At 37.9% G+C, this 24,063-nt stretch overlaps 1 protein-coding gene across 1 annotated transcript in view; it reads left to right on the top strand.

Annotated features, from left to right (window-relative positions):
- The window catches only part of PHKB (phosphorylase kinase regulatory subunit beta), a 161,282-nt gene that overhangs the window by 43,437 nt on the left and 93,782 nt on the right, over positions 1–24,063 (top strand). Inside the window, exons 8-11 of the mRNA XM_007450635.1 lie at positions 8,057–8,152; positions 10,293–10,490; positions 13,119–13,176; positions 13,715–13,792. Of these exons, the coding sequence (XP_007450697.1) occupies positions 8,057–8,152; positions 10,293–10,490; positions 13,119–13,176; positions 13,715–13,792 (430 nt within the window). The remainder of the gene's footprint in view (positions 1–8,056; positions 8,153–10,292; positions 10,491–13,118; positions 13,177–13,714; positions 13,793–24,063) is intronic.

The following is a 24,063-nucleotide window of genomic DNA, read 5'->3' as shown; positions in this document are numbered from 1 at the left end:
TTGGCTTGTATCAACATTTCTCTCTCTCTGAAGAGTCAACATACTCATGGAAATCCTACATGTATCCTTCGATACTTTTCATTTCCTTTTCCCTCCTGCCTCACTCTCAGTACATTCATTTAAATATGTGTGTATGTATGAATATGTGTGTGTATGAGTATAAGAATATTTACACAATATATGTATATATATATTAGATAAGGAAGGACGGAAGGAGTGTGTGAGTGGGAGTATAATCTGCCATAAAAGAATGTCATTGTATTCAGTGTCACTAGGTAGAATCACTGCGTACTCTGTACTCCTACCAGTGAATTTGTGACTTTGGCAAGGTATTTACCTAAGTCTCAGCTTCCTCATTTAAACAAATAGAGATATTGACACTAGGACCTAACTCAGAAGGTAGTCATGCAAATAAGAAACTTAGCATAGTGCTTGGCAAAGATTAAACCCTCAATAAGTGATACCTCATGTTATTACTAGTGAAGTGCTGGTAATACTAAGGAAGGGTAATAAAGCCATTGGACTCCAAAACTTCTCAGGGGTATATCAAGGAGACTGAGAAGAGTCACAGACTAAACTAGTAGTGTTACAACAGCAGTGTGGAAAAATGCAGGTCTTGCTCTTCTGCCTTCCATGGTAACCAAGTAGTGAGCTGAATGGAATTGCATGTCTAGGTCAGCTATTATAAAGTAGTGGTCAGCTCTTTTTTTTTGCAATCATGCCATCTCCTTTGATGTACCTGAGTCATAGTGTATACTGTTTACATATCTAGTATGCATCCTCTCTACCTACATATATGCACACAAACATATATGGTACCTTTCTTAACTACCTATATTTCAGGGCTCTGCCTACTTTTCCCAGGAAGCTTCTGTAGATTTGTTAGCCATAGTTCTAAAAGTACTGAATTGCTTTACTATGCATTCTGATTCCGAGTTGTAAATATACTGCTGATATTGTTCCCCAGCCATAAATTCTCAATCTTGGCTGCACGTTAGATTTGAGGAATTTTAAAAACAGTACTGATGCCTGGGCTCTACCCCTAGAGATTCTGACTTAATTGTCTAGAGGGAGGCTGTGGTGGTGAGATTTTTCTAAACTGCCTGGGAATTCTAATGTGCAGCAAAGGATGAGAGCAACTGGTCTCAGCAGAGTTAACATTTGACCTTGTTTAGTTCATGTCTGTTTCCAGCAGAGCTGTGCACCAGATGTTTGCTGACTTGACTGTTTCTTGATTATTTCAGGTAGAAATATAGACAAATATGGTCTTATTCCTTTAGCCACACAGATGTCACATTTGGCAAGTAGGGCCTCTCCATCTTCCAATTTTTTTGATAATATCAGAGTATCCTAGTTTTACAAATTCCCTTTTATCTTTGTTTCTGATGTGGAGAATTACAGAAACCTGACTTTGAAAATTTTAAAATACCCACCTCTACAGCAGTTAACTTAAAAATGTACTTGCTAAACAATAGCACATTTAAAAGTGCATGTGATATTTTTAATCATTTTATAATATCACTCCATGTACTTAAAAGATCTGTGGTCTAATTAAAAGTCAGTGGCCAGGGACTTCCCTGGTGGCGCAGTGGTTAAGAATCCGCCTGCCAATGCAGGGGACACGGGTTCGAGCCCTGGTCCGGGAAGATCCCACATGCCGCGGAGCAACTAAGCCCAAACGCCACAACTGCTGAGCCTGCGCTCTAGAGCTCACGAGCCACAACTACTGAAGCCGGCACACTAGAGCCTGTGCTCCACAACAAGAGAAGCCACCACAATGAGAAGCCCGTGCACCACAACAAACAGTAGCCCCCACTCACCGCAACTAGAGAAAGCCTGAGTGCAGCAACGAAGACCCAATGCAGCCAAAAAAAAAAAGTCAGTGGCGGGAAAAAGAACTGAGATAAAGAAAAGGTTTTTTTCAAGTGAAGACCTAAAGAAGCATTCTCAAGACTTGAGGGATTTCAGGTCTAATGAGTATTCTCAATTATTTCTGAAGACTATTGATACAGTGTTTTGGAAGACCTGATCATGTATCTTTAACTTAATTAATTTAGAGCTTCAAAAAAAAGTACATCTGGGGTTGGTGGCAACTCAGAGAGTCATAGATCTTTAGGGCTGGAAGGGCCCTTCTCTCAAAATGAATAGAGTTGAGGTGGATTCTCATAGGTCACATAACAGAGAGGCAGAACCAGGAATTAAACCAAAGCCACTTGGTAATGAATCTGGAATATAAGATATTAGTACAGGAAATCTTGGATCTTAAATGCTTTCTACCTTTAGTGGTAAAAGCTATGTATTATCTTTGAAAACTCTTAAGCCATGTTTTTCTTTTTTAAATTAAATTTAATTTAGTTTAATTTTTTTATTGAGATGTCATTGACATATAACATTATATTAGTTTCACTAATATAATGCCCACTCTGGCCACTTTTATTCAACATAGTATTAGCCAGTCTTAGCCAGATAGGAAGTCTTAGCCAGATAAATTCGGTAAGAAAAAGAAACAAAAGGCATCCAAAATTAGAAAGGAAGAAGTAAAATTGTCATGATTTGCATATGGCATGAATATACATATTATATATAGAAAACCCTAAAGACTCCATCAGAAAACTGTTAAAGAACTAATAAGCAAATTCAGTAAAGTTGCAGGATACAAATCAATACACAAAAATCTGTTGCATTTCTATACACTAATAATGAGCTATCAAAGAGAAATTAAGAATACAATCCCATTTACAATTGCATCAAAAAAACAAGATACCTAGGAATAAATTTAATCAAAGAGGTGAAAGACCTGCACACTAAAAACTAAAAGAAATTGATGAGAGAAATTGAGGACACAAATAAATGGAAAAATGTTTCATGCTCATGAGTTGGAAGAATTAATATTGTTGTAATGTCCATAATACTGAAAAAAATGTACAGATTCATTGCTGCATTACTTATAATAGCCATAATATGGAAACTACCTAAGCATCCATTAATGGAGGAATGGATAAAGAAATTGTGTTGTGTGCATACATACAATGGAATATTATTCAGTCATAAAAAGGAGTGACATTTGTGACAACATAGATGGACCTTAAGGGCATTATGCTAGGTGCTAAGTAAAATATGCTAAGTGAAATAAGACAGAGAAAGACAAATACTGTACATCTCTCTTATATGTGGAATCTTTAAAACAATCAAAACCTCAGATACAGGGAACAGATTGGTGGTTGCCTGAGGCAGGATGTGGGAGGTAGGAGAAATGGGTGAATTGATCTGTTTTGTTTTAAAAAAGAAACATTGTATATAATTCTTTTCAGTGAATATCACAAGTTAAAATTTTGTCTTAGTTTGAGTGATCCATGCATATTAAAGCTAAAATTTATAGGCATGTTTTTGTTATTTTTACTTAAAAGAAACAACATTGTATTAGTTTTAGGTATACAGCATAATGATTTGATATTTGTATATATTATGAAGTGATCACCACAGTAAGTCTAGTTAACATCTATTACCATACATAGTTACAACTTTTTTGTCTTAAGACCTACTCTCTTAACAACTTTTCAAAGGTATGCTATGCATTACATCCCTGGGACTTACTGGAAGTTTGTACCTTTTGACCACACCATTTTCTTCTTAATTATTGATCTTTCTGAAAGAGGTTTCCACTTGTTGAACTTTTGCCCTTTTTGTGCTTTGGTATATAAGACAAAAGTTAATTTTTATTTTTATGGGAAATTGTTGGGTGGAATAAGCCTTTAGCTTTGGTTATTATGTGTTCCTGCACTTCCTTTCTTATTTTTTTAAATTGTTAGACTTGCCTTATTATTAAAGAAAAAGGACTCATCATTTAAATTTTCACTCCGAAACTATTTTCAAAACATATTTTTGTTTGGGAGAAAATATCTAAGAAGAAAATTTGATCAAGTGGCTTAATTTTTAAAATAAATTTATAATAAAGGCTAATTTGGAGCACTTAGAAACATACTCATATAATCCTTAATATGAGAATCACTTGTTTCATAATGGTTTCGAATTTTCTCTCTCTCTCTGTGTGTGTGTGTATATATATATATATATATATATATATATATATATATCTCTGTGTGTGTGTGTGTGTATGGCAATACTTGACAATATATGTAGTGATTTATAAATATAGTGATATAAAAATATTTGATAATACTTAAATAAATCATAATTTATAGTTAGCACATGTCACAGACATCAGCAACAGTTTTGTGATTTCTGGGTCTGAGTCTTAGCTCTATTCTTCTAAAACCCTGAGAATTAACACTCAGGTTCATCTCTCTCTGTAGTTTGAAACCCCTTTAACAATATGTGAGTAGGAATTCCTCTAGTGAGGGCTACTGGAAGCTGCTGTTGGGTCAGTAAGTAAAAGTTGGCTATTTACAGGCCACCGCCACTACAGCCGTGGCGTAGAGGGGTAATTCCCACCAGCAAGTATCGTTTCTGCAGAATATGTCTCTAGGCTTGCTCACAGAGCTTATAGGGCAGCCTAATGCTGGACTAGGTAAGAAAGTGTCCTGATCATCGTGCTGTTTTTTTGTTTCCAGAAGAACAGGAAAGGTCATGTATAGTATTGACACAATAGATATACTGATCAGTTTCAACTTGTTTTATTCTTTGATGCTAGATGAGGGTAGTAAGCTCATTAGCTCAGGTTCAGAGAAAAGTTTAAAGAGGAAAAGAAAGGCCTGGGCAATCCTTCAAATCATTTCACTTTGGATTGAGACTAAAGAGATCGTCTTACGGTCATGTTACCTTCCAGGGTTCTTGGCCTCCTTAATCAATAGGGATTGATCAGAGGCCAGACAAGAAATTCAGGCAAGGTTTTATTGGGGCCCCTGCTGCAGCAGGAGGGACAGAGAACAAGTAACAGGTTCCCTTGCTCACTCGCTTGCTTGCTGGGTAGGGGGCGAACTGGTTCTTCATATGGGGTGAGGGTAGGGGTGCGTCCAGGGGTCAGGCTGGAGAGGTGTCTTAGGTGGTTTGCCCACCCCTTAGGTGGTGTCGTGTGCAGGGGGCATGTGCAGTACCTTGCTTTTGCTTCCGGCTCTTCAGAAGTGGCTGTTGGGTTTTTGGTCTCTTTCTATCTTGTCCATAATTTGCCCAGCTGCGCATGCACACAGTTATTTTTAGTCCTTTATAGTTTCTTTGTATTTTGTTGCTCAAGGAGACATTTGTCCAGGTGCAAGCACTGCAGCTAAGGGTCCCAGGTCCCAGGTGCCAGCCTATCTGAGTCATAGATGTTACCCTTGGCCATAGACACCATCTCAAAAGTGTTTGTTATGGTCATGGAGGCCTGGGTAGATGGTTCAGTGCAGCTCTTCCCCTTCATTGGAACTCAAGTCAGGTTGAATCATCTTGTAATGTGTATTCTACAAAACAATTACAGAAACTCAGTTTGGGAGTAAAGTTTGAACTGTCGGTCTTATCTGTGCTCTTTAGATGGAGTCAGGATATTATGGCAGAGTTATGATAATTTCAGCAAATGAAAGATGAAAATAAAATATCCAAAGTTAATAAGATACTCTGGAGTGACATATACATATAAAACGTCTTTCCATATTCCACCTTTAATTGGAGAAATCAAGATACTAACAAATGAGCTGAGGCCAGAATCTAAAAGGTGATGACTAGAAAGATTTCTCATATTATGCAGTGTTCAAAGCGATGCAGACATGTCTAGCTTCCTTTGAAATTTGCAGGCCTAAAATTAAGGTGTCTCATAATTTAAAGTAGGTGATAATTAATTCCATATGGAGGTCTCCTTTATGACGTTTTAAGAAATTTGCTTCTGAATAGAAATAGCTACCCATGGCCTTAGGTGAATTTTATTCTTCTGTAAGTCCGGGCCATATACCTAAAGCATGGCATATTTTTTAAGATGACAGACAATACAGTTTATTAGCTTTTGATCTTAGTGTTAAAATATGATAGCATTATGAGATTAATTTTTCCTTTTGTGCCTATTTCTTAGAGGCTGGCAGAGGAGGGGACCTCAAGAAATACTTTGGTGAATCTAGATAAACGATTTATTTGTGGCTAGAAAATAGAAGTTGGCTGTTTATATGAAGCAAATAATGGCAAGAATTACCAAATTTGCCATTTCACTTCATTATTTATAAATTATCCTACTTAGATTGTTGTATCTTTTAAAAAATTAAATTCAAGGCAGACTGATTTGACATGTAATTAACTTTATTAATTTTCAGCCTAAGGGGTAAATTATAAGTCCTGTTATTTTGTGTGTTCATTGGCTCCCAACATTGCATACACATTCATTTCTTTGCTGTCTTGTTCCAACCATTCTACTTGCTCCCCCTTCCTCCAAAATTCAGATCCTATTTCTGGTCCTCACCTTCTCCATGAAGTACTGCAAGGTCCCTATTTTGTTTTCCTCCTGTTAACTTTAGAGGCTTATTATTATTCTTCCATCTAAACCACTCACCTCGTACATAGTCTTGTATTGCCACGTGCAGTCTTTTTGGTTTGTTTAATATTTATCTGATTTAGGACTGTACATCACCTGGGTCAACTCCTTGAGAGGAGAGGTCATGTTCTGTCTTGTTTTACTCAAAGCAGAGGGCACATTACTCTGACATTGGCAGCTACTGCATGAAAGTTTATTGGGCTCAGTTTTGTGAGTACAGATGAGAAGTAGGGACTTTCAAATAGTAGAAAGACTGTTTAGAATTGATCTGGTTAAGAGACAGCCTCACTCATTCCTTGTTCACTTATTGTCAGAGTTAAAAGAAATTTAAGAAATAATATTATGAATGAGAAGTTCTATTTTATGAGCTAATATTCATGTATGAACATGGGTTAACAGGAGAAATATACAGAGTGAGTATGATGCTTGGATCTAGGGCCTAGTACTACTAGATTTTGAGTTTCAGTCAATGTATTTTATCTTCAGGGCAAATGCATCTTTGAAGTTGGTGAGAATTGGTATGAGATTTAGAAGGTAATGAAGCATCGTAAAATTTGTGATGGTGTTCTTCCTTTCCCCATGTATTTTTCTGAGTATTCTCCTGTAATGGAAGCAGCCGTATTCCAATTTCATTCTTTGTGTTTTCAAAATATCTAGCTCCCCAATAAAAGAACAAAGCCATGTTTATTTAAAAACTATGCTATTGAAAATGGAAAGCACTAATGGCTAAACAGTATTGATAAATTTTTTTAACTTGGTTAGCAGACCAATTATCATTTTTTGTTAACACTTTTTTTTTATTCAAGTTTTTGGTTCTTGAAAGATAATTTTTAGTGTGGGAAATTGCATAATATAGTGTTCAAGGTGTGGTCTTCTGTGTCAGACTTGATTTTGAACCCTTGCCTCTGTTATACTAAGATTTAGTATCCTTTTCTGTAAAATGGGTATAATAATATCTACATGAGGGGATTAAATGAGATAATCCATGTGAAGCATAAAACACAGTGCCTGACACATAATGAATATTAGCAAGTATTATGTACATTACTATTATTTGAGATTCTCCTGTCTTCATATTTTAATCAAGTAGTTTTTATATCTGTAATTCTAGATATCTAAATTCATTTAGTTTGATCGTTCTTTATTAGGACTGTACAATTCAGATTTTGTGAATCCAAATTAGTTCTTATTTCTTTGTCAGAAGTATTAGCTAAATGATTTTTTACTTTTATTAAAATATCCTTTATTAGTTATCTTGTAATCTATATATTTTGATTTTTAAGAAAACTAAGGAGAAATCAGAAAAATGGAAAAATAACATTTATTTTTTATGATTATAAAATTAATATGTTTATTGCAAGAAATATGAGAAATACTGAAAGTATTTAAAAAATTAAAATCTTCTGTAGTGCCACTCTCAAATGCAACCAATGTTAATATTTTTGTGAAACTTTTTTTGCTTGTCTTTTTTTTTTAAATTTTATTATTTTTGTAAATTGAGGTAACATTGATTTATAATGTGAAATTTATTTCAGTCAAATTGCCCAATGTTCTACAAATTCTTTTATGTTAATCTAGGAAATTTTTCTTTCTCTCTCATTCCAGGGCTGTTCTTGGTCAGTTATATTTGTGGATCTCGATGCCCACAACCGCAACCGGCAAACTTTGTGCTCACTGTTACCTAGAGAATCAAGATCTCATGTGAGATATTTTTATAATAAATTAATATGAACTGTTGTTTATGATTGTTACATAGTTTTGTTTCTTTTTCCAAGAAAGTACTCTAAAGTGTTAAAAGTTGGCAGAAGAGGTAAGAGAGAATGTTGCCGCTTACTCCTCTGGCCTGGGAGGTCAATGTTCAGGAAGTGAGCAGAGCTGTGGAGAAAGCTGCTTTGTCCTTTGAGTTTTCATAGAGCAGTACAGAACTAGATATATTTTTTTCTCTTTGGGGGAGTAGCAACATTATGCCAAAATTAATTTTTTTTGGTCGTGGAATATTATATACAGTAAGTACCCTACACACGAACCTTCAAGTTGCGAACTTTCAAAGATGTGAATGTGCGTTCGCAGGTCCAATCGCATAATTTAGTTCACGTGTCTGGCGTACATTGTCACGTGCGTACATCCTCTACAAGTGGTTGTGCTTCTGTGTACTTTACTGTACAGTACTGTATAGAGTACAGTAGTACAGTATCTTTATTTCAAGCCCAGGATGTCTGGAAGCAAGCTTAAAAGCAGCAGTGATGTAGTTGGTACTGCTAAAAAGTGCCAAGCGATAATGATGGAAACAAAAGTGAAAATAATTGAGAGAGTGGAGTGACAAGAGGAAGAAGTAACTGAAGAACCGAAGAGATTCACGACACAGGAAATGGCAAGGGGATTTTCTTTGTTTGAGGAGGCACTGTTAGTTTTTGAGGCACAGGACCCGAATGTAGAATGGTTCACGAAGGTTGCAGCAGCCTTTCAGAATGCAATCCCTTGCTACCGTGTCATCTATGACAAGAAAAAAAGAGCTACTACCCAGATACCACTGGACTGTTTTTTCAAGAGGGTAGATAGAATTTAATCCAGCAAAGAACCAGAACCTGTGAGTGCAATTGCAGCTTGCCCTCTGTCTCCTATTGCTGAGGATCTGTTAGCTCTACCATCTCCCACCTCCTCTCCCTCCTCTAGTCAGTAACTCTTCTTGTTCACTCGATGCCAGCCCCTGTATGCCAGCTGTTGTACTGTACTATTGTACTTTTCAAGGTAGAATACTGTAAGATTAAAAATGTTTTCTTTATTTTTCGTGTTCATTTGTTTTTTATGTATTATTTGTGTGAAAAGTATTATCAACCTATTACAGTACAGTACTATATAGCGGATTGTGTTAGTTAGGTACCTAGGCTAACTTTGTTGGACTTACAAACAAATTGGACTTACAAACGTGCTCACAGAACAGAATTCGTTCATATGTAGGGGACTTACTGTATTAGAAATGTAGAAGAATATTTTTCATAATTTAAATTTCTTTTGAATAAAGCTGCTTTCCTTATTTCTTTTCTCTTACTTGATTCACCCTTTTCTTTTGTCTGATAATCTCTTAAATGACTATGTAATACCTGATTGCAGATTTTTCGAGGGGTTATTTGTGGCTCTATTCTTAGAAAACACCCAAAATGGAACAATTTAATTATTTTAAAATAACTATTTTATAGAAGTAGTACAAGATTATGATAAAAGACAAACAGAATCCACAAATAAGCAAATAATAATAATATATCCACTCATTATTCCACCATTCAGTTATAATCTTAGGGTGACATCATTTGGGTTTGTATGTTTCCATGTATTTTTATGTACACATATAATATTTTTATTTTACAAAACTGGAGGAATATTGTTCATAATGCTTGATAACCTGTTTCTTTGAATGGACATGTTTCCATATTAGTAAACATTTCTATAATATAAATTTTAATGGCTGCTGATTTACTCAGCTAATTGTTGGACCTTTAGGTTGTTTTCTGGTTTTCACTGTTATAAACAAATTGTTATGACAGACTAGTTGTAATGACTAATTAGTGGTGTTAAATTTTTACACAATGACTGAAATAATGTACTAAAGTTTGAGTCCAGTGTTGAACCTTGAAAATACTTCTTATCATTGAATGAAGTTTTATCTCCTCTGTAAGGTTCACTAAACCATGCCATATAAACATCTGTCTGTCCCTTGGATCACAGCAGTCTCACTGTCAGTTAAATAACCTTAGTGGCTTTGCATCTCTGTGATTCTCTTTGGGCTGTGTTGATCATATGATTACAGACACTTACTTTCCCTTCTCTTTCTTATTGCCCCCAGAACACAGATGCTGCCCTGCTCCCCTGCATCAGTTATCCTGCATTTGCCTTGGATGATGAAGTTCTGTTTAGCCAGACACTTGATAAAGTGGTTAGAAAATTAAAAGGAAAATACGGATTTAAGCGTTTCTTGAGAGATGGGTATAGAACATCACTGGAAGATCCTAAAAGACGCTACTACAGACCAGCTGAAATTAAGGTATCAAAAAATATCCCATGTCAGATAGCATAATAGAATGTTCAAAAGTACTGATACAGGAGGCAGACTTCTTGGGTTTGAATTCTGGCTCTGCCACTTATTAGCTGTGAGACCTTGGGCAAGTTAATTAAGCTCTCTGTGTTTAGTATTCTTCATTGATAAAATAAAGTTAGTACCTACTATTAGTGAGGGTTTTTTGAGAATTAAATCAGTTAATATATATAAAAGTGCTTAGAACGGTGCTTGGCACATAGTAAGCACTCGGTAAGTGTTAGCTGTTGAGGCCTATTTGCTCACATTGGGCCATGTTGAGTCATTGGGTGAGTAATTTTTCTATTGCACTTTCAGTATTTTGCCTGCCTACTATATACCATTTGTCTAATATAATAGAAAATATCTATTTGTGATTGAATTTTCAATCTTTAAGCAAATGTTCTTTTTTCTGTTTCACTTAGACACTTCCCTCTGAAATATACTCCTCTAAATATTTGGTTTTAAAGATTTTATATTTCAAATATACATACATATCCTATATCTAGGTTTATTCTAGCTGTTTCTAAGCTGCCCGGAAAACTGTAACACCCCCCAAAAAAGTAAGCATCCATCCACATTGCTGAAGACTTTGCTTTAATGGGATAGGTTGAAAATTATTTTTTAAAAAACCCAAACCCCTCCCTATCTGCCTCGCATTGCCTCTCTCTTTGTTGTCACACTTCTGAAGAGCATGGTGTGTTCTAGTTGTGGCTCCTTGTTTGCCTCCTACTTACTCCTTTACCTTATAATCTGGCTCCTGTCCCCAACACTTCCCAGTAGCTGTGTTGGCTTCAGTCAGTTTATGTCACTGGATCATTGTGGATGCCTTCCTAACTTTATTTCACTGGGCCTCTCACCGGCATTTGAGTGTCTTAAGTAAGTCCTGTCTCAGGAGGTTCTCCTCCATTTTCTGTGACTTCATTCTCTTCCTAAGTCTCTGCTTAGTTCTCTCACTATCTTTCTTAGTCTCCTTTGCAGGTTCCTCTTCTTCTGCCTCCCTTTTATCCTTTGCTTGTTTCCTGGAATCCATCTTCAGTCCTATTCTCTTTTCATGCTATTCATGCAGTCATAGCTCTAGCAATCACTGTTAATCCCACATCTCTATCCCTAACTCATACTTCCACCCCTGAGTGCCCTACCACGTATCCAGCTGCCTTTTGGACATCCTCACTAGAATGCACTGCAGTCTGCCTATGATCACCTTCCACCCTTCTGTCCAAGGCCCAAACCTGAGATTCATCCTAGGCTCTTCCCTCTCACTCAGCCTTCTTTGTCACTCACCAAGTCTGGCAAATTTAACTACCTTTAAATCTTAAAAACTGTCCCTTTGTCTCTATTAACTGCTTCGTTTAGGCGAGTGATCCACAGCCGGGAATGATTTTGCTCCCCAGGGGACATTTGACAATATTTGAAGAAATTTTTTGTTGTTACACCTTGGTGGGTGCTACTGGCATCTGGAAGGTAGAATCCAGGGATGCTACTAACTGTCCCACAGTGCACAGGACAACCCCCACAACAAAGAACTGTTTGGCCCAAAATGTCAATAGTGCTGAAGTTGAGAAACATTGATTTAGGTTAACATCCTATCTCTTTGGATTGTTCCCAGCAGCCATCCAGTTGGTCTCCTTATTTCTTATCCTAAAACCCTCTTCAGTACTGCCAGCTGTTCATCTAGCAAGTAAATTTGATCCTCTTCAGTGGTACCCTGTCACTTTCAGATGAAAGTTTTTGTCTCTCAGCCTGACTTCTCAGGCCCTCCCTGATCTGGCTGTCCTGACCCACCTGTTAGACTTCAGCTTTCACTGCTTCTTCCTTGCTTGTTCCAAGAATACTGAATTGCTGTGACTTTCTTTAACGTACTTCGTTTGTTAACGCATTTCTAGTTTGTACTGTTGTCTTCTCTGTATGGAGTTCCCTTAGCTTATCTCTCCAGAGAAATCCATCAAACATTAGATGAAGCATCTCCTTTCCTATAAACCCTTTCCTGACGCCCTGGGCAGGCTCAGATGCTTCATGCCCTTGGTTCTTGATATATATACAATGTATAGATATTTTGTAACATACTGCAATTGTTTATTTACATGCCTGTCTCCCCACTACAGCAGGTTCTCTATCTTTTTGTCTTCATAGCCCTCTGTCTAGCTGATGCCAGGCATTACTAAATACTTAGGAAATATTTATTGAATGAATGACTAGTCTGTGATGGATTAAATGAATGAGCTTTTGAATAATAAGAATGATGAGGGCTTCCCTGGTGGCGCAGTGGTTGAGAGTCCGCCTGCCAATGCAGGGGACATGGATTCGTGCCCTGGTCCGGGAAGATCCCACATGCCGCGGAGCGGCTGGGCCCGTGAGCCATAGCCGCTGAGCCTGCGTGTCGGGAGCCTGTGCTCCGCAACGGGAGAGGCCACAACAGTGACAGGCCTGCTTACCACAAAAAAAAAAAAAAAAAAAAAAAATCCACTTTTGTTATTACAATAAATAAATTTTTATGTATGTATATTCTAATTATGTAAGTGTTCTAATTAATATAATTAATATACAGTTCTAAATTATTGTTGGTGAAATTTTTATATATTTTATTTTCTGTTTTAGCTATTTGATGGCATTGAATGTGAATTTCCCATATTTTTCCTTTACATGATGATTGATGGTGAGTGAACTTTTCTCCTGAAATTTAAACTGTAGGATATAACTAGTTTAAAGAAGAAAAGAAATAAAATATGACTCCTTTCAGCTAGCAAAATAGACTGCACTTATTGATGTTAACTACTCTGCATTTTTTTATGCTACTTTTCTGCTTTCTGAGTTAATGTTACATCATTTAAAGAATTTTAAAAATACTTTGAAGTATTTTTTAAATGATACAAATATATTTTCATATTTACAAAGAAGAATTTTTATGAATACTGTAATTTGTGACATTGTGAATGTCTATATTATTTTTACTTAAGCATAGAGAAATTTCAATAAAAATTCAGTTTTCAATTCTAAATGCTAACATTTCTCAAATCAGTTTCCTGGAAAACTATCATATGCATTTATTTGCATAACCTTTTTCCATTTTATGTTTATTATTGACATAGAAAAATACCAGAATAATTACAATTGGGTAAATTTTTTTCTAAGGTAAAATTTCTGTTGTGCTTATTGAGCTCAAATGCTCTTGGATTTTATATTTTACATTTTAGGTGTTTTTAGAGGCAATCCCAAGCAAGTAAAAGAATATCAGGATCTTCTGACTCCAGTACTTCATCAGACAACAAAAGGTGTAGTTGGAATGCTTTTCCTTTTTTTTTTTTTTTACATCTTTATTGGAATGTAATTGCTTTACAACGTTGTGTTAGTTTCTGCTATATAAGAAACTGAATCAGCTATACGTATACATATATCCCCATATCCCCTCCCTCTTACGTCTCCCTCCCGCCCTCACTATCCCACCCCTCTAGGTGGTCACAAAGCACAGAGCTGATCTCCCTGTGCTATGCGGCTGCTTCCCACTAGCTATCTATTTCACATTTGGTAGTGTATATATGTAAATGCAAGTCTCTCACTTTGTCCCATCCTACCCTTCCCCCTCCCCAGGTCCTCAAGTCCATTCTGTACATCTGCATCTTTATTCCTGTCCTGCCCCTAGGTTGATAAGAACCTTTTTTTTCTCTTTACACTCCATATACATGTGTTAGCATACCATATTTGTTTTTCTTTTTCTCACTTACTTCACTCTGTATGACAGACTCTTGGTCCTTCCACCTCACTACAAATAACTCAATTTCATTTATTTTTATGGCTGAGTAATAGTCCACTGTACCTATGTGCCACATCTTCTTTATCCATTCATCTGTCGATGGCCACTTAGGTTGCTTCCATGTCCTGGCTATTGTAAACAGTGCTTCAGTGAAAACTGTGGTACGTGATTCTTTTTGAACTATAGTTTTCTCAGGGTATATGCCCAATAGTGGGATTGCTGGGTCATAGGGTAGTTCTATTTTTATATTTTTTAAGGAACCTCCATACTGTTTTCCATAATGGCTGTATCAATTTATATTCCCACCAACAGTGCAAGAAGATTCCCTTTTCTCCACACCCTCTCCAGCATTTATTATTTGTAGATGTTTTGATGATGGCCATTCTCACTGGTGTGAGGTAATAACTCATTGTAGTTTTGATTTGCATTTCTCTAATGACTACTGATGCTGAGCATTCTTTCTTGTGTTTGTTGGCAATCTGTATATCTTCTTTGGATAAATGTCTATTTAGGTCTTCTGCCCATTTTTAATTTGGGTTGTTTGTTTCTTTGATAGTAAGCTGCATGAGCTGCTTGTATATTTTGGAGATTAATCCTTTGTCAGTTTCTTAGTTTGCAAATATTTTCTCCCATTCTGAGGGTTCTCTTTTTGTTTTGTTTATGGTTTCCTTTGCTGTGCAAAAACTTTTAAGTTTCATTAGGTCCCATTTGTTTATTTTTGTTTATATTTCCATTTTTCTAGGAGGTGGGTTAAAAAGCATCTTGCTGTGATTTATGTCAAAGAGTGTTCTTCCTATGTTTTCCTCTAAGAGTTTTCCTCTAAGTGTCTGACCTTACATTTAGGTCTTTGATCCATTTTGAGCTTATTTTTATGTATGGTGTTAGGGAGTGTTCTAATTGCATTCTTTTACATGTAGCTGTCCAGTTTTCCCAGCACCACTCATTGAAGAGGCTGTCTTTTCTCCCTTGTATATTCTTGCCTCCTTTATCAAAGATAAGGTGACCATATGTGCGTGGGTTTATCTCTGGGCTTTATTTTCTGTTCCATTGATCTATATTTCTGTTTTTGTGCAAGTACCATGCTGTCTTGATTACTGTAGCTTTGTAGTATAGTCTGAAGTCAGGCAGCCTGATTCCTCCAGCTCTGTTTTTCTTTCTCAAGATTGCTATGGCTATTTGGGGTATTTTTTGTTTCGATACAAATTGTGAAATTTTTTGTTCTAGTTTTGTGAAAAATGCCATTGGTAGTTTGATAGGGATTGCATTGAATCTGTAGATTGCTTTGGGTAGTATAGTCATTTTCACAATGTTGATTCTTCCAATCCAAGAACATGGTATATCTCTCCATCTATTTGTATCATCTTTAATTTCTTTCATCAGTGTCTTCTAGTTTTCTGCATGCAGGTGTTTTGTCTCCTTGGGTAGGTTTATACCTAGGTATTTTATTCTTTTAGTTGTGGTGGTAAATGGGAATGTTTCCTTAATTTCTCTTTCAGATTTTTCATCACTAGTGTATAGGAATGCCAGAGATTTCTGTGCATTAATTTTGTATCCTGCTACTTTACCAAATTCATTGATTAGCTCTAGTAGTTTTCTGGTAGCATCTTTAGGATTCTCTATGTATAGTATCGTGTCATCTGCAAACAGTGACAGCTTTACTTCTTCTTTTCTGATTTGGATTCCTTTTATTTCTTTTTCTTCTCTGGAAGTTTTGCTGTGGCTAAAACTTTTAAAACTATTTTGAATAATAGTGGTGAGAGTGGGCAACCTTGCCTTGTTCCTGATCTTAGAGGCAATGGTTTCAGTTTTTCACCACTGACAACGATGCAGGCTGTATGTTTGTCATATATGGCCTTTATTATGTTGAGGTAGGTTCCCTCTGTGCTCACTTTCTGGAGGTTTTTTCTCGTAAATGGGTGTTGAATTTTTTCAAAAGCTTTTTCTGCATCTATTGAGATGATCATATGGTTTTTCTCCTTCAATTTGTTAATATGGTGTATCACATTGATTGATTTGTGTATATTGAAGAATCCTTGCATTCCTGGGAAAAACCCCACTTGATCATGGTGTATGATCTTTTAATGTGCTGTTGGATTCTGTTTGCTAGTATTTTGTTGAGGATTTTTGCGTCTATGTTCATCAGTGCTATTGGCCTGTAGTTTTCTTTATTTGTGACAGCTTTATCTTGCTTTGGTATCAGGGTGATGGTGGCCTTGTAGAATGAATTTCAGAGGATCCTCCCTCTGCTCTATTTTTGAAGAGTTTGAGAAGGAAAGGTGTTGGTTCTTTTCTAAATATTTGATAGAATTAGCCTGTGAAGCCATCTGGTCCTGGGCTTTTGTTTGTTGGAATATTTTTAATCACAGTCTCACTTTCAGTGATTGTGATTGGTCTGTTTATATTTTCTGTTTCTTCCTGGTTCAGCCTTGGCAGGTTGTGCTTTTCTAAGAATGTGTCCATTTCTTCCAAGTTGTACATTTTATTGGCAAATAGTTGTCTCTCATGATCCTTTGTTATTCTGCAGTGTCTGTTGTTACTTCTCCTTTTTCATTTCTAATTCTGTTGATTTGAGTCTTCTCCCTTTTTTTCTTGATGAGTCTAGCTAATGGTTTATCAATTTTGTTTATTGTCTCAAAGAACCAGCTTTTAGTTTTATTGATCTTTGCTATTGTTCCTTCATTTGTTTTGCATTTATTTCTGATCTGATCTTTATGATTTCTTTCTTTCTGCTAACTTTGGGGTTTTTTGTTCTTCTTTCTCTAATTTCTTTGGTGTAAGCTTAGGTTGTTTATTTGAGATGTTTCTTGTTTCTTGAGGTAGGATTGTATTTCTATAAACTTCCCTCTTAGAACTGCTTTTGCTGCTTCCCATGTGTTTTGGATCATAGTGTTTTTTTTTTTTTCTTGCGTTATGCGGGCCTCTCACTGTTGTGGCCTCTCCCATTTGCGGAGCACAGGCTCCGGACGCGCAGGCTCAGCAGCCATGGCTCACGGGCCCAGCCGCTCCGCGGCATGTGGGATCTTCCCGAAACGGGGCACGAACCCGCGTCTCCTGCATCGGCAGGCGGACTCTCAAGCACTGCGCCACCAGGGAAGCCCCTGATCATAGTGTTTTAATTGTCATTTGTTTACAGGTGTTTTTTGTTTTCCTCTTTGATTTCTTCAGTGATCTCTTGGTTATTTAGTAGCGTATTGTTTAGCCTCCATGTGTTTGTATTTTTTACAGGTTTTTTCCTTTAATTGATATCTAGTCTCATAACATTGTAGTCGGAAAAGATTGCTGATATGATTTCAATTTTTTAGTATTTACCAAGGCTTGATTTGTGACCCAAGGTATGATCTATCCTGGAGAATGTTCCATGAGCACTTGAGAAGAAAGTGTATTCTGTTGTTTTTGGATGGAATGTCCTATAAATATCAATTAAGTCCATCTTGCTTAATGTATCATTTAAAGCTTGTGTTTCCTTATTTATTTGCATTTTTTATGATCTGTCCATTGGTGAAAGTGGGGTGTTAAAGTCCTCTACAATGATTGTGTTATTGTCTATTTCCCGTTTTATGGCTGTTAGCATTTGCCTTATGTATTGAGGTGCTCCTGTGATGGGTGTGTAAATATTTACAATTGTTATATCTTCTTGGACTGATCCCTTGATCATTATGTAGTGTCCTTCCTTGTCTCTTGTAACATTCTTTATTTTAAAGTTTATTTTATCTGATATGAGTATTGCTACTCCAGCTTTCTTTTGATTTCCATTTGCATGGAATATCTTTTTCCATCCCCTCACTTTCCATCTGTATGTGTCCCTAGGTCCGAAGTGGGTCTCTTATAGACAGCATATATACGGGTCTTGCTTTTGTATCCTTTCAGGCAGTCTGTGTCTTTTGGTGGGAGCATTTAATCCATTTACATTTAAGGTAATTATTGATATGTATGTTCCTATTCCCATTTTCTTAATTGTTTGGGGTTTGTTACTGTAGGTCTTTTCCTTCTCTTGTGTTTCCTGCCTAGAGAAGTTCCTTTAGCCTTTGTTGTAAAGCTGCTTAGGTGGTGCTGAATTCTCTTAGCTTTTGCTTGTCTGTGAAAGTTTTAATTTCTCCATCAAATCTGAATGAGATCCTTGTTGGGTAGAATAATCTTGGTTGTAGGTTTTTCCCTTTCATCACTTTAAGTATGTCCTGCCTCTCCTTTCTGACTTGCAGAGTTTCTGCTGAAAGATCAGCTGTTAACCTTATGTGGATTGCCTTGTATGTTATTTGTTGCTTTTCCCTTGCTACTTTTAATATTTTTTCTTTGTATTTTATTTTTGATAGTTTGATTAATATGTCTTGGCGTGTTTCTCCTTGGATTTATCCTGTATGGGACTCTCTGTGCTTCCTGTACTTGATTGACTATTTCCTTTCCCATATTAGGGAAATTTTCAACTATAATCTTTTCAAATATTTTCTCAGTGCCTTTCTTTTTCTCTTCTTCTTCTGGGACCCCTATAATTTGAATGTTGGTGCATTTAATGTTGTCCCAGAGGTCTCTCAGACTGTCCTCAATTCTTTTCATCGCTTTTTCTTTATTCTCCTCTGCAGTAGTTATTTCCACTGTTTTATCTTCCCAGGTCTCTTATCTATTCTTCTGCCTCAGTTTTTCTGCTATGGATTCCTTCTAGAGAATTTTTAATTTCATTTATTATGTTGTTCATCGTTGTTTATTTGCTCTTTAGTTCTTGTAGTTCCTTGTTAAATGTTTCTTGTATTTTCTCCATTCTATTTCCAAGATTTTGGATCATCTTTACTATAATTACTCTGAATTCTTTTTCAGTTAGACTTTCCTCTTCATTTGTTTGGTCTGGTGGGGTTTTGCCTTGCTCCTTTATCTGCTGCATATTTCTCTGTCTTCTCATTTTGTTTAACTTACTGTGTTTGGGGTCTCCTTTTTGCAGGCTGCTGGTTTTTAGTTCCCTTTGTTTTTGGTGTCTGCCCCCAGTGGGTAAGGTTGGTTCAGGGGCTTGTGTAGGCTTCCTGGTGAAGGGGACTGGTTCTTGTGTTCTGGTCGGCAGGTCCATGTCTTGTGGTGTGTTTTGGGGTGTCTGTGAACTTAGTATGGTTTTAGGCAGCCTCTCTGCTAGTGGGTGGGTTTGTGTTCCTGTCTTGCTAGTTTAGCATGGGGTGTCCAGCACTGGAGCTTGCTGGCTGTTTGTGGAACTGGGTCTTAGCATTTGAGATGGTGATCTGTGGGAGAGCTCTTGCTGAATGATATTACGTGGGGTCAGGCGGTCTCTAGTGGTCCAATGTCCTGAACTCAGTTCTCCCACCTCAGAGGCTCAGGCCTGACACCAGGCCAGAGCACCAAGATCCTGTCAGCTGCACGGCTCAGAAGACGAGAAAAAAGAAAGAAAATTAAAATGAATGAATAAATAAATAAATAAATAAATAAATATAATTTTAAAAATATTAAAATAGAAGACGCGGCTATCACCTTCCTCCCCACAGATACACCAGAAATACATGTACACGTGGAACAACTCCTACAGAACACCTACTGAACGCTGGCAGAAGACCTCAGACCTCCCAAAAGGCAAGAAACCCCCCACGTACCTGGGTAGGGCAAGAGAAAAAAGAATAAAAAGAGACAAAAGGATAGTGACAGGGCCTGCACCAGTGGGAGGGAAGTGTGAAGGAGGAAAAGTGTCCACACACTAGGAAGGGTCGTGGGCGGATTCTGCGGGTGGCGGAGCGGGGGAGCTTCAGAGCCATGGAGGAGAGCACAGCAACAGGGGTGCGGAGGGCAAAGTGGAGAGATTCCTGCACAGAGGATCAGGGCTGACCGGCACTCAGCAGCCCGAGAGGCTTGTCTGCTCCCCTGCCGGAGCGGGCGGGGCTTTGGTCGGAGTGTAGGGAGAGGACTCTGGTTGGCTGCATGAACACAGCTTGCAGGGGGTTAGTGCACCACGGCTGGCCGGGAGGGAGTCCGGGGAAAAGTCTGGACCGGCCGGAGAGGCAAGAGACTTTTTTGTCCCTCTCTATTTCCTGGTGCGCGAGGAGAGGGGATTAAGAACGCTGCTTAGGGCTTCCCTGGTGGCGCAGTGGTTGAGGGGACACAGGTTCCTGCCCTGGCCTGGGAAGATCCCACATGCCGCAAAGCGACTGGGCCCGTGAACCATGGCCTCTGAGCCTGCGTGTCCGGAGCCTGTGCTCCGCAACAGGAGAGGCCACAACAGTGAGAGGCCCGCGTACCGCGAAAATAAAAAATAAAAAAAAGAACGCTGCTTAAAGGAGCTCTGTAGACAGGCGCAAGACGCGGCGAAAAGCGTCAACCCCAGAGACAGACATGAGACGGCTAAGGCCATTGCTGCCGTCACCAAGAAGCCTGTGTGCGAACACAGGTCACTATCCACACCCCCCTTCTGGGGATCCTGTGTCGCCCACCACTGCTAGGGTCCCTTTATCCAGGGGCAACTACCCCGGGCGAACACATGGCGCGCCTCAGGCTGGTGCGACGTCATGCTGGCCTCTGCTGCCGCAGGCTCGCCCTGCACTCCATGACCTTCCCTACCCCCGGCCTGAGTGAGCCAGAGCCTCCGAATCAGCAGCTCCTTTGACCCCGTCCTGTCTGAGCAAAGAACAGACGCCCTCCGGTGACCAACATGCACAGGTGGGGCCAAATACAAAGCTGAGCCCCTGGGAGCTGTGAGAACAGAGAAGAGAAAGGGGAATCTCTCCCAGCGGCCGCAGAAGCAGCAGATTAAAGCTCCACAATCAGCTTGATGTACCTGCAGCTGTGGAATACCTGAATAGACAACGAATCATCCCAAATTAAGGAGGTGGACTTTGAGAGCAAGATTTATTATTCTTTCCCCTTTTCCTTTTTTTGTGTATATGTGTATGCTTCTGTGTGAGATTTTGTCTGTATAACTTTGCTTCCACCATTTGTCTGAGGGTTCTATCCATCCGTTTGTTTTTTTTTAAATTTTTTACTTAATGATTACTTTTTACTTTAATTATTTTATTTTACTTTATCTTTGTTATTTCTTTCCTTCCTTCCCTCCTTTAGACAACGAATCATCCCAAATTGAGGAGGTGGACTTTGAGAGCAAGATTTATGATTTTTTCCTCTTTTCCTCTTTTTGTGAGTGTGTATGTGTATGCTTCTGTGTGAGATTTTGTCTGTATAGCTTTGCTTCCACCATTTGTTCCAGGGTTCTATCCATCCGTTTTTTTGTTTTTTGTTTTTTTTTCCTCTTAATAATTATTTTATTTTAATAACTTTATTACATTTTATCTTTATTTTATTTTATTTCATCTTCTTTCTTTCTTTTTTTCCTTCCTTCCCTCCTTCCTTCCTTGCTCCCTCCCTCCCTCTCTCCCTCCTTTCTTTCTTTCTTTCTACTTCTACTAATTCTTTCTTTCTACTTTTCCTCCCTTTTCTTCTGAGCCGTGTGGATGAAAGGCTCTTGGTGCTGTAGCCAGGAGTTAGTGCTGTGCCTCTGAGGTGGGAGAGCCAACTTCAGGACACTGCTCCACAAGAGACCCCCCCACAGCTGTACATAATATCAAACGACGAAAATCTCCCAGAGATCTCCATCTCAACACCAGCAACCAGCTTCACTCAATGACCAGCAAGCTACAGTGCTGGACATCCTATGCCAAACAACCAGCAAGACAGGAACACAACCCCACCCATTAGCAGAGAGGCTGCCCAAAATCATAATAAGTCGACAGACACCCCAAAACACACCACCAGACGTGGACCTGCCCACCAGAAAGACAAGATCCAGCCTCATCCACCAGAACACAGGCACTAGTCCCCTCCACCAGGAAGCCTACACAACCCACTGAACCAACCTTAGCCACTGGGGACAGACACCAAAAACAACAGGAACTACGAACCTTCAGCCTGCAAACAGGAGACCCCAAATACAGTGAGATAAGCAAAATGAGAAGACAGAAAAACACACAGCAGAAGAAGGAGCAAGATAAAAACCCACCAGACCTAACAAATGAAGAGGAAATAGGCAGTCTACCTGAAAAAGAATTCAGAATAATGATAGTAAAGATGATCCAAACGCTTGGAAATAGAATGGACAAAATGCAAGAAACATTTAACAAGGACCTAGAAGAACTAAAGAGGAAACAAACAATGATGAACAACATAATAAATGAAAAATACTCTAGATGAGATCAATAGCAGAATAACTGAGGCAGAAGAACGGATAAGTGACCTGGAAGGTAAAATAGTGGAAATAACTAATGCAGAGAAAAATAAAGAAAGAAAAGAACTGAGGACAGTCTCAGAGACTTCTGGGACAACATTAAATGCACCAATATTCGAATTATAGGGGTTCCAGAAGAAGAACAGAAAAAGAAAGGGACTGAGAAAATATTTGAAGAGATTATAGTTGAAAATTTCCCTAATATGGGAAAGGAAATATTTTATCAAGTCAAGGAAGCACAGAGAGTCCCATACAGGATAAATCCAAGGAGAAATATGCCAAGACACATATTATTAAACTGTCAAAAATTAAATACAAAGAAAACATATTAAAAGCAGCAAGGGAAAAACAACAAATAACACACAAGGGAATCCCCATAAGGTTAACAGCTGACCTTTCAGCAGAAACTTTTCAGAAGGGAGTGGCAGGACATATTGAAAGTGATGAAGGAGAAAAACCTGCAACCAAGATTACTCTACCCAGCAAGGATCTCATTCAGATTTGATGGAGAAATTAAAACCTTTAAAGATAAGCAAAAGCTGAGAGATTTCAGCACCACCAAACCAGCTCTACAACAACTGCTAAAGGAACTTCTCTAGGCAAGAAACACAAGAGAATGAAAAGACCTACAATAACAAAACCAAACAATTAAGAAAATGGGAATAGGAACATACATATTGATAAATTACATTAAATGTAAATGGACTAAATGCTCCCACCAAAAGACACAGATTGGCTGAACGGGTACAAAAACAAGACGCATATAATTGTTGTCTACAAGAGACCCACTTCAGACCTAGAGACACATACAGACTGAAAGTAAGGGGATGGAAAACGGTATTTCATGCAAATGGAAACCAAAAGAAAGCTGGAATAGCAATTCTCATATCAGACAAAATAGACTTTAAAATAAAGACTATTACAAGAGACAAAGAAGGACACTACATAATGATCAAGGGATCGATCCATGAAGAAGATATAACAATTGTAAATATTTATGCACCCAACATAGGAGCACCTCAATACATAAGGCAAATACTAACAACCATAAAAGGGGAAATTGACAGTAACACATTCATAGTAGGGGACTTTAACACCCCACTTTCACCAATGGACAGATCATCCAAAATGAAAGTAAATAAGCAAACACAAACTTTAAATGATACATTAAGCACGATGGACTTAATTGATATTTATAGGACATTCCATCCAAAAACAACAGAATACACATATTTCTCTAGTGCTCATGGAACATCCTCCAGGATAGATCATATCTTGGGTCAAAAATCAAGCCTCGGTAAATTTAAGAAAATTGAAATTGTATCAAGTATCTTTTCCGACCACAACGCTATGAGACTAGATATCAATTACAGGAAGAGATCTGTAAAAAATACAAACAGGTGGAGGCTAAACAATACACTACTTAATAATGAAGTGGTCACTGAAGAAATCAAAGAGAAAATCAAAAAATACCGAGAAACAAATGACAGTGGAGACATGACTCAAAATCTATGGGATGCAGCAAAAGTAGTTCTAAGAGGGAAGTTTATAGCAATACAATCCTACCTTAAGAAACAAGAAACATCTCGAAT

The sequence above is a fragment of the Lipotes vexillifer genome, unplaced genomic scaffold, assembly GCF_000442215.2.
Source record: "Lipotes vexillifer unplaced genomic scaffold, Lipotes_vexillifer_v1.1 scaffold943, whole genome shotgun sequence".
In the NCBI taxonomy this organism is placed as follows: domain Eukaryota; kingdom Metazoa; phylum Chordata; class Mammalia; order Artiodactyla; family Lipotidae; genus Lipotes; species Lipotes vexillifer.
This window is presented reverse-complemented; position numbering and strand designations above follow the sequence as displayed.